Source organism: Leopardus geoffroyi, chromosome E1 (genome assembly GCF_018350155.1).
Source record: "Leopardus geoffroyi isolate Oge1 chromosome E1, O.geoffroyi_Oge1_pat1.0, whole genome shotgun sequence".
Classification (NCBI taxonomy): domain Eukaryota; kingdom Metazoa; phylum Chordata; class Mammalia; order Carnivora; family Felidae; genus Leopardus; species Leopardus geoffroyi.
Genome location: NC_059330.1, coordinates 47,238,209 through 47,251,586, shown reverse-complemented (window position 1 = coordinate 47,251,586; position 13,378 = coordinate 47,238,209). Strand labels below are relative to the sequence as shown.

General features: G+C 41.9%; 1 protein-coding gene across 22 annotated transcripts in view; it reads left to right on the top strand.

The window, feature by feature from the left end:
* Window positions 1-13,378, top strand: part of BPTF (bromodomain PHD finger transcription factor) — a 151,889-nt gene that overhangs the window by 39,341 nt on the left and 99,170 nt on the right. For all 22 annotated transcript variants that reach the window (XM_045490710.1, XM_045490716.1, XM_045490713.1 and 19 more), the window contains exons 2-3: window positions 2,574-3,396; window positions 11,975-12,198. In XM_045490710.1, coding sequence (XP_045346666.1) covers window positions 2,574-3,396; window positions 11,975-12,198 — 1,047 coding nt within the window. The remainder of the gene's footprint in view (window positions 1-2,573; window positions 3,397-11,974; window positions 12,199-13,378) is intronic.

The window sequence follows — 13,378 nt, the reverse complement described above, 5'->3', positions numbered from 1 at the left end:
CAATCACGGCGTGGGGAATGGAAATTCTCAAAAGGGAATGATGCTGGGAAAATACTGCTAATGAAAGAAATATGCCAAATTCTGGGCGGCTCGGTAGGTTAAGCGCCCGACATCAATTTAGGTCATCTCACGGTTGGTGGGTTTGAGCCCCACGTCGGACTCTGTGCTGACAGCTCCGAGCCAAGAGCCTGTTTCGGATTGTTGTCTTCCTTTCTCTCTCTGCCCCTCCCCGGCCTGTGCACTCTTACTCTCCCTGTCTCAAAAATAAATAAACTTAAAAAAAAAGAGTTGGGTGTTCAGCTGGGGAGATGGAGTAGATACCATGAAAAGGTAATATAATATGAGGTAACATGGTTCACAGAAGGCTACATGAATTCAGAAGAGCCTGGGGAGATTAGAATAAGCTTTTGAACGTAATGGTAAATACAGAGTTAAATCTCAAGGTGGTGGTATATTCCACACCAGTTGGTTTCTTTCTCCAAAGTCACTTGGATCCATCTTTTTGTTGTTATTCTCACAGCCAGACTCTGAATCCAGGTCTTTATCTTCTGCTTAATTGCAGAATATGCCCTGACTCTGGTCTCTTCCTCCTTGTCCTGTTCCTTCTGTTCCGTGAAGCCAGAGAAGTCTTTCTGGAACAGTGTACCCTTGTCCCTGCCCTGCTTAAAAAACCTGGTAACCCTCATCACTGCCAGAATAAAGTACTCTACAGACTCCTAAAGACTCTACATTCTGGTCCCAGAACTGCTTTCCAGCCTTCCTTCTGGAATTCTTTACTTGGATGCTCTTTGACAGTGTTTTGCATAAACAGCTGAGGGAATGCAGAGACTGGGTCTGTAAGCAGTTTTGTCTCGTTTGCGGACTTGTTTCTTCTCTTATTTGAGGGAATCCCTCTAGGTTCAGCCTTCCCTTTTACTCCTCTCTCCCATTTATATTTATACAGGTGAAGTCCAGATAATTTCCAGGAGGCACTAAAATGGGCTGGGTTACCCATCATGGTGCTTATTATCACGGTGATTCTGGGATTTAATCGAATCTGTGAAAAGTGCGTCTGTGTAGATGGTATCACTTCCGTGAAGTTTGCCGAGATGGAGGCTCACCAACAGTGTCTGGCCCAGGGTGATCCTTCGGACTTTTTTCTGCAGAAAGTAATGGATACATTTTTATTTGGAAAATCTTTTCAATGAATGAATATTGGGTGTGCGTTGGATAAATTAAAATATCTTCACCTTTTATATTCTTTAGCATGCTTTTTTCTCCTGACACCCTACACCCTTTTAGTTATGAGACTAAGCTCAAAGTGAGGAGGTCTCTGGAATGGGGGAGGGGGCAGGCAGTTCAGAGGTTACCACTAGCCCCAAATCATGGTTGGTAGAAGCTAATTATACAACAGTGAATTAAGGTTAACTTATCTTGTTCAAATTGTTTCTGATATTTAAAGATACTTTCCCTATTCTGTAAACATCATTGGAAGTAATAATAAAGAAAATAATATAGGCACAGCTGTTTAGGAGACACTTGTTTCAACAAGTTTTCTTTTTAAAATTTATTTCTAGAACAAGTGCAAGCAGGGAGGAGGGGTGAAGGGAGGGAGGGAGGGAGAGAGAGAGAGAGAGAGAGAATATTTTAAGTAGGCTTCATGCTCAGCTTGGAGCCCAATGTGGGGCTCGATCCCACGACCCTGGGATCATGACCTGAGCCTCAATGAAGAGTCGGACCCTCAACCGACAGAGCCTCCCAGGTGCCCCTCAACAAGTTTTCTTATTATACAGTAGGGCTTATTAAAATCCCTCATAGATTCATTCAGAAAATTAGATGAGCTCCTATATGCTTGGTACAAACTAAGCTCTCAAATGCGCTGTATACTGATACATTTATATATATACATATATATTCCTGGACATCACATCTCATAACAGGTACCTACAGTTGCTTAACCCACTGCTAAAAAATGCATACAATCTGTGTCTGTTTCCTAGGTGAGCCTCCCTTTTTTCTTCTCTTTTGTACTTCTTCCTTTCTTCTGCCTTTCTGTCTCGGCCCTAACTTTGTGTTGCACTGTGGAACTCTCCGATACGTGGCTCTCAGGAAGCATTTCTGGCAGAGGAGAAGGGGTGCTATACCAGAGAACTTCCTGTTTGTCGAGAGCCGTTTCTGTATCTCAGCTGACACAGTGTGAGCTCTCTTGTGCCTGTTACTTCACATGGGGATGTTTTTTTCTCATTTATGTTCTTTACAGATCTTTCGCGAGTGCACTGTTACTTTTTACCATAGTTACCTGGAAACCACTTACCCCCTCTAGATAATTGAGGTGATTACAATTAAATTTGTTTTTTTTTTTTTACTTCTAGTTTGTGATACAGTGGGAAAACTTTGAGTTCAGATGTTTTTTGACTTAAAAACTAGAGCTGAATCATTGCTTCTTGATCCTGTTTTAACTTGACAGTTATTAGAAAAATCGGAGTGTGCTTACCTGTTTTTTGAGGTGTATGTCCAGACAGGGAAAAGCTAGAAAACCGTAGTTTGCAGAAATGACGGATTGATTTGTAATTATGCCATTTCTTTATTCGCAGGTAGGCGAAAACCGAGAGTACATCGGCCTCGTTCTCCGATATTGGAAGAAAAAGACATCCCGCCCCTTGAGTTTCCCAAGTCCTCTGAGGATTTAATGGTGCCTAATGAGCATATAATGAATGTCATTGCCATTTATGAGGTACTGCGGAACTTTGGCACCGTTTTAAGGTTGTCTCCTTTTCGCTTTGAGGACTTCTGCGCGGCTCTGGTGAGTCAGGAGCAGTGCACGCTGATGGCGGAAATGCACGTCGTGCTCTTGAAAGCGGTTTTGCGCGAAGAGGACACTTCCAATACTACCTTTGGACCTGCTGATCTGAAAGACAGCGTTAATTCCACGCTCTATTTCATCGACGGGATGACGTGGCCGGAGGTGCTGCGGGTGTACTGTGAGAGCGATAAGGAGTACCATCACGTTCTTCCTTACCAAGAAGCAGAGGACTATCCCTATGGACCAGTAGAGAACAAGATCAAAGTTCTGCAGTTCTTAGTCGATCAGTTTCTTACCACCAATATTGCGCGGGAGGAGTTGATGTCTGAAGGGGTGATCCAGTATGACGACCACTGTCGGGTTTGCCACAAACTTGGGGATTTGCTTTGCTGCGAGACGTGCTCAGCTGTGTACCATTTGGAATGTGTGAAGCCGCCTCTCGAGGAGGTGCCGGAGGACGAGTGGCAGTGTGAAGTCTGCGTAGCGCATAAGGTGCCTGGTGTGACCGACTGTGTCGCCGAAATCCAAAAAAACAAACCGTACATTCGACACGAACCTATTGGCTATGACCGAAGCCGAAGGAAATACTGGTTCCTAAACCGGAGACTCATAATGTAAGTGTGACGGTCTTAATTTTTGTGTGTGTTTAAAATCGAGCCAGTTTCCTTCCTGACTGAGAAAACCGAGCTCGGCCACTGATGGAATATAAACCTTTGTGATCGAATAACGAGTTACGTAGTTAAGTAGTTTCTGACTTGAAGGAATACGTACCTTAAAACGGCTTTTTAAGTTGTAGGGAAAGAAGAGTGTGCGACAACATGCAAATTACACACCAGGGTATTAATTGCCTGGGATGGGAGATAGACTGTTACAAGGCAGATGCCACGGGGGGCCCTTCCCTGACTTTATTCCCTGCATCCCTGCAGCCTATCGTGAGGCGATCGCCACCCTTATTTTGGTGTTAGGATTTTCCTCTCGTTTCGGTTTCGCTACATCCATACGTAAAATGGACCGGCAAGAACAAACCAGCCGTCTGAGGAAAGATCGGTTTTGTCATCATTGGCTGTAGTCTCCCAGGAGGAGAGAAGCTCTCCAGACTCATGGTCGCAGCCTGACTTCTGCTTTTCTGAGGGTTTTCAAGAGGCTCTTCCAGGCAGGTCAGGGGGAAGGACAGGAGACCGTCATGGAAAGCAGAGCATTTACCTCGGTCACGTGTCGGGCAGGGTCGGAGTATGGACTTGGTTTTGACGTCTTGTAGAAATACGATCGGAGGGAGTGGGCTGCTTTGTATTTTCAGCTTCTGAAGTCTTCACAGCCTTCTTGCAGCTCTCAGAATTAGGTCAGATCTTATAAAACCAGTGGTGGGCTGAAAGGAACCTCGAGCAGGGCTTGGAGAAGATAAGCAGGAACTTCCTCGGCGCCTGGGCAAGCCTCGCCAGGTAGAGGGAAGCGTCTCAGCCAGGCCCCCCCTTCACTTATGAAGACGGTACAGAGTAAGCAGGTCCTGAGTTCTGTACAGTCGTCGTCTTGCAGTGTTGCTGTTGACAAATCTGAATCTGTCCGTTGATTCTTTGTATGTGACCTGCCGGGACTTACCTGGAAGCTTAGAATCTTCTCTTTGCTTGTAGCGTTTTGCGGTTTTAGAGTGATGTGGCCTCGTATGAGTCTTTTTTTTATCCGCCGGGTGTTTGGTGGGCACTTTCAAATCTGGCAGTTGAGTCCTTCGGTTGAGAACTTGTCTTGAGAACTTCCTCCTCTCCTTTTCCCTGTTGTATTTATCTTGTGCTATTATTTTGTTGAACACTGGTCTTCCTGTTTTGGTCTTCTGATTTTCTTACCTTTTTCCTCCAGTTTTCCTCTTTGTCTTTTTTCTTCTTTGGGGTGGGAGGGAGGGAGTGAGTATATATGTGTGTTGTTCAGTTTTTCTGGAAGATTTCCCTGTCTTAGTCTTTCAGCCCTACTATTTAGATTGTCTTTTTTTACTATCATATTTTTATTTTCTAAGAGCTCTTTTGTTCTTAGAATCTTCCTCCTTTAAAAAAGTAATAAGGGGCACTCACCTGGGTGGTTCACTCAGTTGAGCGTCTCACTTCAGCTCGGGTCATGATCTCACGGTTCCTGAGTTTGAGCCCCTGCATCGGGCTTGCTGCTGTCAGCCCAGAGCCCACCTCAGATCCTCTGTCCGTCTCCCCTTTTTGCCCCTCCCCTGCTCATGCCCACGCATGCTCACGTGCGCTCGCACATGCCCCCCCCTCTCTCTCTCTCTCTCTCTCTCTCTGTCTCAGAAATAAACATTAAAAAGACCTATAAGATAGGAGTAATTATAAAAAAAAAAAAAAGTAATAAAATCCTGGACACCTGGGTGGCTCAGTTGGTTAAGCACCCAACTTTTGTTTCAGCTCCGATCATGATCTCACGGTTTGTGAGTTCGAGCCCGCTGTCGGGCTCCCAGGTGCCCCAAGTCAAATACAAAACTTTAAATATTATTGTTAGTGATAATTAAGTGTTCCTTGTCAATAAATTGAGTAAATTTTACATCTCTTTAAAAGTTAGATTAAAATAAGACAATTTCAGTGTGATGCCCTCTTGTGGTAGATTATATGTGGACGCCTGGTGAAACTTGAAACCATGTGAATTATTCAGTTGACAGTATGTGGAGATTTGGTATATACTCTCCCTGGACGGTTAAAATGATTAATCAGTGGACTTATTGCCCAAGAGGGGCATACCTAAAGCAAAGTCTGGGGTAGTGAACCAATTTTTAATTGCAGTGCTATCTTTCCTATAGGCCCAAGAGCCTGCTTGGGATTCTCTCTCTGCCCCTCCCCTGCTTGTGCACATGTTCTCTCTCTCTGTCTTTCAAAAATAAATAAGTAAACTTTAAAAAAAGTAAAACTGTTTTTTGGGGGCACCTGGCCCTGCTTAGTCGGAGGAACATGCAACTCTTGATCTCGGGGTTGTGAGTTAGAGCCCCACGTTGGGGGTGGAGATTACTTAAATAAGTAAATATACTTAAAAACTTTTTTTCATTTTCAAATGTACTAAATTATAATTTTAAACCTATATTGCTTTGCACCCATACCTCCCCGTTCTAGCTTGTAAGCCGCCTATTTCCTTGCTAGCTTAATGCCATCAAACCTGCATCAGTAAGCCTTCCGGCCGTGTCCAGTTCTGTATATCCCGCAGTCTCCTGGACACGTTCACACAGCAGGCACCTCAAACACAACATGTCCAAAACTGAACTCGTCACTTCCCCTGCATTACCTACCCTTCACCCATTGATCCTATCTGTAGTAAATGGGATCACTATTGCACCAGCTGCTCAAGCAAGAAACTCAGGAATAGGCTTTTGTTTTGTATTGTTTATTATACCTTTTAATTACTCCTTAAATTCTGAATCTGATTTTCTCCATTCTTGCTGCCCTTATCGTAACATAAGCCAACATCATCTGGATTGAACTCCTTTAGTAGTTGCCCCTGTGTGTAACTCCCCACTACCCAGTTCAAGTCTCTGTTCCATAGCTGGATGATTTCAGCAATTTGGATCAGGTCTCTTTCTCCCTCAAGTTGAAAAACCTTTCAGTTACCTCCATTTGCTCTTAACAGAAAGTTCAAATTCCTCCATTTGCTCTTAACAGAAAGTTCACAGTTCCCTAATTTCGTACATTTAATTCTCTTGCTTCCCATTACCCCCCCCCCCAATAAATAAATAAATAAATAAATAAGTAACAAACTAAAACATCCAGAATCTTTTGGCTTATTCTCAAGTCTTGGCCTATATAGGCCCTTTCCTAGGGCTTTCTTTCCCTAACCTCTTTCCCTCTTGCACCTTGAAAGATTTTTTTTTTTTAAAGTTTAAGATTTTTATTTTTGAGAGAGAGAGTGTGAGTGGGAGAAGGGCAGAGAGAGAGGGAGGGAGTGAGAATCCCAAGCAGGCTCTGCACTGTCAGTGCAGAACCCGACTTGGGGCTTGAACCTGCTAACTGCGAGATCATGACTTGAGTCAAAAGCAAGTCGGATGCTCAACTGACTGAGTCACCCAGGCGCCCCTCCTTTATTTATTTTTTTAAACACCCATCCCACTTGTAATTATTCATTTTAAGGTAGATATCACATACTTCATAAGATGAAGAAAATAGTAGCAACTCTGCATTATTATACCCAGTTGACACTGGCAGCGTTCTAAGTGTTTTATGTGTTTGAACTCAGTCCTCACAACAACATTTTGATAGAAGTATTGCCACCCCATTTTTCAGACAGAGAAGTTGAGGCACAGAGAGGTTAAATAATGTGTTCAGTGTCACACAACTAGTCATAAGTAGCAGAATCAGGATTCAGTCCCAGGTATTCTGGCTCCAGAATGTGTGCTTCTGATCGCTCGGACTGCCTGACCTAGCTGGTGCTTTAACTGCTAAAGCCCTAGCTGAGTTGGTTTCCTGCGGCTGCTATAACCAAGTACCACAAACTGGGTGGCAGAAGTTTATTCTCTGGCAGTTGTGCCGGCTGGAAGTTTAAACTCAGGGTGGCAGTGGGGCCGTGTTCCCTTTGGAGGCCCTAGGAAAGAATCCATTCTTGCCTTTTCCAGCTTCTAGAGGCTCAAGTGTTCCTTGGCTCGTGAGCAACATAATTCTAATCTCTGCTTACCTCTGTCTCTTCAGGGAAGCCGAAGCCTTTTCCATCCAGTATCTCCAAATTCCTCCAGCCTTTCCCCATCACCCAGTTCCAAAGCCATGTTCCCATTCTTAGGTGTTTGTCAGAGGGCTCCGTTTCCCCCGTACCGAAAGTTGAGTTTCCTAGGGTTGCCGTAACAAATCACCATACACGGAGCTGCTTCACACAACAGGAATTTGGTCTCTCACAGTTGTGAAGCCACGAGTCTGAAACCTCAGTGTCAGCAGGACTGGTTCTTTCTGGAGACTCTGAGGGAGACTGTTCCAAGCGCTAGTGGTCCCTGCTGCCCTTGACATTTCTCGGCCTATAGGCAGATGGATCATGCGAATCTCTGCCCGCACCTTCACATCACCTTTCCTGTGTGTCCCTGTGTCTTCTCTTCCACTTACAAGGATACCAGATTTAATCACATTGTATCTGCAAAGACCCTGTTTCCAAATAAGGTCACGTTCTAAGGTTTCGGATGGACATAAATTTTGGAGGGATGCTATTCAACCCACTACTACTGTTCCTTACTCTTAGTTTCTGTGGGTTTGTTTAAAAATGAAACTGGAGACTTATTGTTAGTCTTAACCTCCTCCTTGTCTTGCCTGAGTGAAAGCCAAACAGACTTTAACATGGAGACCTGTAATATTTATGTTTGCTCTTAATTATGTTTTTGGCAGACGTTTTCATTCCAACCTGTCTTCCCTGCCACCCTGTGAGCTCCTTTGAGCTGATTAGTGTCTTTAGGAAAGCCAGGCCAGTTTGGGTGTGCAGAAGGAACATTGTAGGCACTGTAGGGACAGAGCGTCAATAGAAACCACATTCTGACCCCCAAACTAAATATACATACACATCAGTGTATATTTATATAGGAAAGCTTTTGTCACTTTTGTAATTAGAACAAATAATTTTGATGATATAAACTCTGACAATGTGTGCCCAAGTCCGCAAGTATTGGGACAACTTGGCGGGGCACCTGGCTGGCTCAGTCAGTAGAGCATGTGACTTGTGATCTCAGGGTTGTGAGTTCAAGCCCTATGTTGGGTGTGGAAATGAAAAAAATAATAAAATAAAAAATAAAATAAAATAAAATAAAATAAAATAAAATAAAATAATGAAAATATAACAATAAAAAAAAGCCTTGGGACAACTTTTCACAAGGTGCCTGGCTGGCTCAGTCAGTAGAACATGTGACTCTTGATCTCAGGGTTGAGTTTGAGACCCTCCTTGGGCACAGACATTGCTTTAAAAACAAAAAACAAAAACAGAACAGCTTTTCTTTGAAAACATTAGCAGTTATTGTTCACTCTGTTTTGTTACTTTATGCTTTTAACAAATTTATCCTTCCACAGCTTCAAGAAGAAAAAAGTTTTCAGTGTTGTGTATTACCTTTGATGAGCAGAATAAAAAAGTTACTGGGCACCACATTTGTAGAGGGACATTTAAGGGAAGAAAATCAGGGGAGTGAAGACTGGAAAATGTGCTGTAAAGAATGACTAAGGGCGCCTGGGTGGCTCAGTTAAGCGTCTGACTCTTGGTCTTGGCTCAGGTCAGTATCTCATGGTTCATGAGTTCGAGCCCCACATTGGACACCATGCTGACAGTGCTTGAGATTCTCTGTCTCTTCCTCTCTTTCTGCCCCTCCCCCACACGTGCTGTCTCTCAAAATAAACTTAAAAAAAAAAAAAAAAGAATGATTAAAGTATTTGAGCATGTTTGGCCTGAAGAGAAAAAACAGCAAAATTACAGATGTGAAAGATTTGAAGTGAAAGATTTGAAGGACTGTGTGTGGAGGATATGTTAGTTTTATTTCACATAACTCCAGCAGGCAGAACCAGGCCTAATTGGCGGAAATACCAGGTTTGTGTCATGACATTAAAAGGAAGAACTTCCTAAAAGGGCAATTCCAATCCAGAACGGACTGCTATATGAAGTAGTGAGTTCTCCTTTAAGATGAAACTTAAGATTAAAATTGAAATTATTCTTTGTTTAAATGGAAATTATGCAGGTGTCTATATGGATTAAGTCAGCTATTAGGAACCTTTTCAGTAGTATGTGAGTTACTTGAAAAAATAGAATGTCCATTTAATTAAATGGGCTCCCATAGAACCCCATTTTCATGTGAAAATGAAATCACTTGAAATCTTATGCTTGTAAATTATGTTTTCTAACCCCAAAATGTTTTTATACAGAATGTTTCTCTTGTTTCATTGAAACTGGTAGATATTTCTGAATAAAGAGGGTAAAGTACATTGTAAAAGAAAGAATTTAACATCTTTGTAACAGTGAAATCCTTAAGATTGATATTTTAGATAATAATCAGGCTGTCCTATAACTCTTACGCTCAAAGCTAAGTACTTTCTGATTTGATATTGTCACTTAATTAGAGTTTTGATACAGTATTGCCTTTTGAAAGCATTTTATTAGTCTTTTTGATTAGAGGACTCTGACATCTTTAGCATTGTAAATTGGGATAAGATTGTTGTCATCACTCAGTCATGAGAAGTCAGTAAAAATACCCTTATAGAGCAGATTTAAAAAAAAATGATTTTCAGCAATTTTTTAGAAAGCTTCTAACAGAGCAATATACTAATTTCATATGTTAGCAGATGCTGATTTTAAAGAGCAAAGCAGGGGGTGCTTGGCTGGTTCAGTTGGAAGAGCATGCGACCCCATCTCAGGGCTATGAGTTCGAGCCCCAGGTTTGGGGTAGAGATTACTTAAATAAAACTTAAATGCTGTCTCGCTTTGCTCTTTCTTTTTTTTTCTGTTAATGTTTGAAAAGTTTTGATAATTTCGATATCCTTTTATTTATCCATGACTTGATATGTCCCTTCTTTCTTTAGAATTACTGGATGATTCATTCCTGGAATTCTGCTCAATTTTTATTTATTTACTACCTTAAGAGTAGTAATCATATTTTATATTCATTGATTACTAACAATGTGCCTGGGTACTACAATCTGTGCCTTATTATAACACCTCTAATTCTTATTGCCGACCCTGAAAATAGATAGTTATTCCCATTTTAGCAGCTAGGTGAGGCTCAGAGAGGTGGTGTCTTTTTCATGGTTGCATGTCTCATAAATGCCTGAACCCATTTTAAAGCCAGATCCTTCTATAAAAAAAAATTTTTTTTTAATGTTTATTTTTGAGAGGGAGGGAGGGGCAGAGAAGAGGAAGACACAGAACCCGAAGCAGGCTCCAGGCTCTGAGCTGTCAGTACAGAGCCCCACGTGGGGCTCGAACACAAAGATCATGAAATCATGAACTGAGCCGAAGTCAGATGCTCAACCATCTGAGCCACCCAGGCGCCCCTAAAGCCAAGTCTTTCTTGAAGCCTAGTTCTTTCAGCTTTGTGAGTTTGCTGTTGAGTAGACAGGAAAGTTAAACTCTCGGCAGGTACCTCACACATGCTCCTGGACTCCTTTCGAATGAGAGAATACCATCGCATGTATTTCTCATAGTCCCGTCGTAGGCCTGAATTTGCCTTGGGATTGTAGTTAGTGGCCATCCCTGCTGGAGTCTACACCTCCGTTACAAGTGGGTGGGACCTTTGGAGAGATGTAGGCAGGGCTGGGGGCTGCTCCTCTTCTCCCCATTTTGAACTTGGTCCGTAAGAAGGGAAGAGACACGAGACGTTATTGCTCATTGAGATCACTCTTCAAGGACCAGAATTTAGCAGAGCATTTATACCATGTTGATGGAAATGTTCTAAACTGGATTGTAGTGTCAACCTGCTCTGAGTATAGTTTAAATATTTCTGGTTAAAATTTCATTCGTATGGTTAGAGTGATGATATCAGAGTCGACTGAAGTAGAACCAAGACTGTCCTCCACCGAGCACTCCCACACTTTGAATTTTGAGGTCCTGTTTCTTTTTTCTCCCTTTTCAAGTTTTATTTATGTAAGTAATTTTTACATGCTATGTGGGGCTCGAACTCATGACCCCAAGATGAAGAGTTGCATGCTCCTTCCACTGAGCCAACCAGGTGCCCCTTGAGATTCTGTTTCTGTGTGTCATATTTTTAGATACCTTTCTCTGCTGCTATATTAATTCCTCTCTCCCCACTATTACAAATTATTTTTTTTTCCTTTTTTTTTTTTTTTTTTTTTTTTTGAGAGAGAGAGGGCGGACAGGGGAGGGGGGAGGAGGGAGAGAGAATCCCAAGCAGGCTCCATGCCCAGTGTGGAGCCTAATTCGGGGCTCAGTCTCAAAACTGTGAGATAATGACCTGAGCTGAAATCAAGAGTCGGATACTTAACCGATGACTGAGCCACCCAGAGGCCCCACAGATTATTCTATCATAAGCTGCTGTGGGCTAGGAAATCCAAATACTTAGAGATTGCTCAACTAGAACAAAAGTAACCCGAGTTTGAATGAGACCGGAGGGGAGTTTTTATGAGCAGATATACTGAACACCTTAAAACGTGCAGTTTGTGTGACATATTTTAACTTTCATTGCGTAGATGGCAGCTGTCAAATCAGTGCCATTATAGCTAACATAGAAAGTGTTTTTGTTCTTCTTTTAAACAGAGAAGAAGATACAGAAAATGAAAATGAGAAGAAAATTTGGTACTACAGCACAAAGGTCCAACTTGCAGAATTAATTGACTGTCTAGATAAAGATTACTGGGAAGCAGAACTCTGCAAAATTCTGGAAGAAATGCGTGAAGAAATCCACCGACACATGGACATAACTGAAGACTTGACCAATAAGGCTCGGGGCAGTAACAAATCCTTTCTGGCGGCAGCTAATGGTAAGAGGGAAATCTTCTCATTTTACTTGTTACTAAATTTGAGATAAATCCTTGGTATTAAGTCACTACAAAATTTGAAGATACTAACATTTCAAATATGTATATTTTAATTCCCAGTACTTTCATTTTCCCGAGAGAATCTTGTTCATCCCAGCATAAATTAGGGATGCTATGCATTTTAGCATTTTGTATATTGCCTCGGTCATTACTAATATTTCCCCAACTGTTTTCTTTAATTCAAGTTACCTTATTATTAGGAACCCTATTTTTAATTATGAGAAATAGTATTCTTTTAAAATTTAGTCTTTGCTTTCTTTTTTATTTTAAGTAAAACTTAATTTTAGAATAGTTTTATAGTTACGGAAAAGTTGCTAAGGTAGAACAGTGTTCCATATAGCCTGCACCAGGTTTCCCCTATTAGTAATGTAGTGTGACACATTTGTCATAAGTAGTGAACCAATATTAATACATTATAATACCTGAACTCTATACTTTATTCATATTTCCTTATTTTTACTGACATCCTTTTTCTGTCTCATGGTCGCATCCAGAACACCACATTGCATTTACTTATCCTGTCTCTTAAGGCTCCTCTAGACTGTCACAGTTTCTCAGACTTCTTATTTATTTATTTATTTATTTATTTATTTATTTATTTATTAAAAAAAATTTTTTTTTAACCTTTATTTATTTTTGAGACAGAGAGAGACAGAGCATGAACGGGGGAGGGTCAGAGAGAGGGAGATACAGAATCTGAAACAGGCTCCAGGCTCTGAGCTGTCAGCACAGAGCCTGATGCGGGGCTCGAACTCACAGACTGCGAGATCACGACCTGAGCCGAAGTCGGACGCTTAACCGACTGAGCCACCCAGGCGCCCCATCTCAGACTTCTTATTTTTGATGACCTTGACAGTTTTGACGGGTACTGGTCAGGTATTTAGTAGAATGCCCTCTGTCGGGATTTGTCTCCTGTTCTTCTCCCAACTGAGATTATGGATTTGGGGAGGAAGACTACAGAGGTGAAAAGTGCCATTCTTATCATTATACCAAGATTATGTGCCGTCAACGTGACTTATCACTGATTATGTTAACCTGGCTCAGGTAGCGTTTGTCAAGTTTCTCCACTATAAAATTACTCCTTCTACCCATGCTGTGCTTTGGGGAAGAAGTCACTACACAC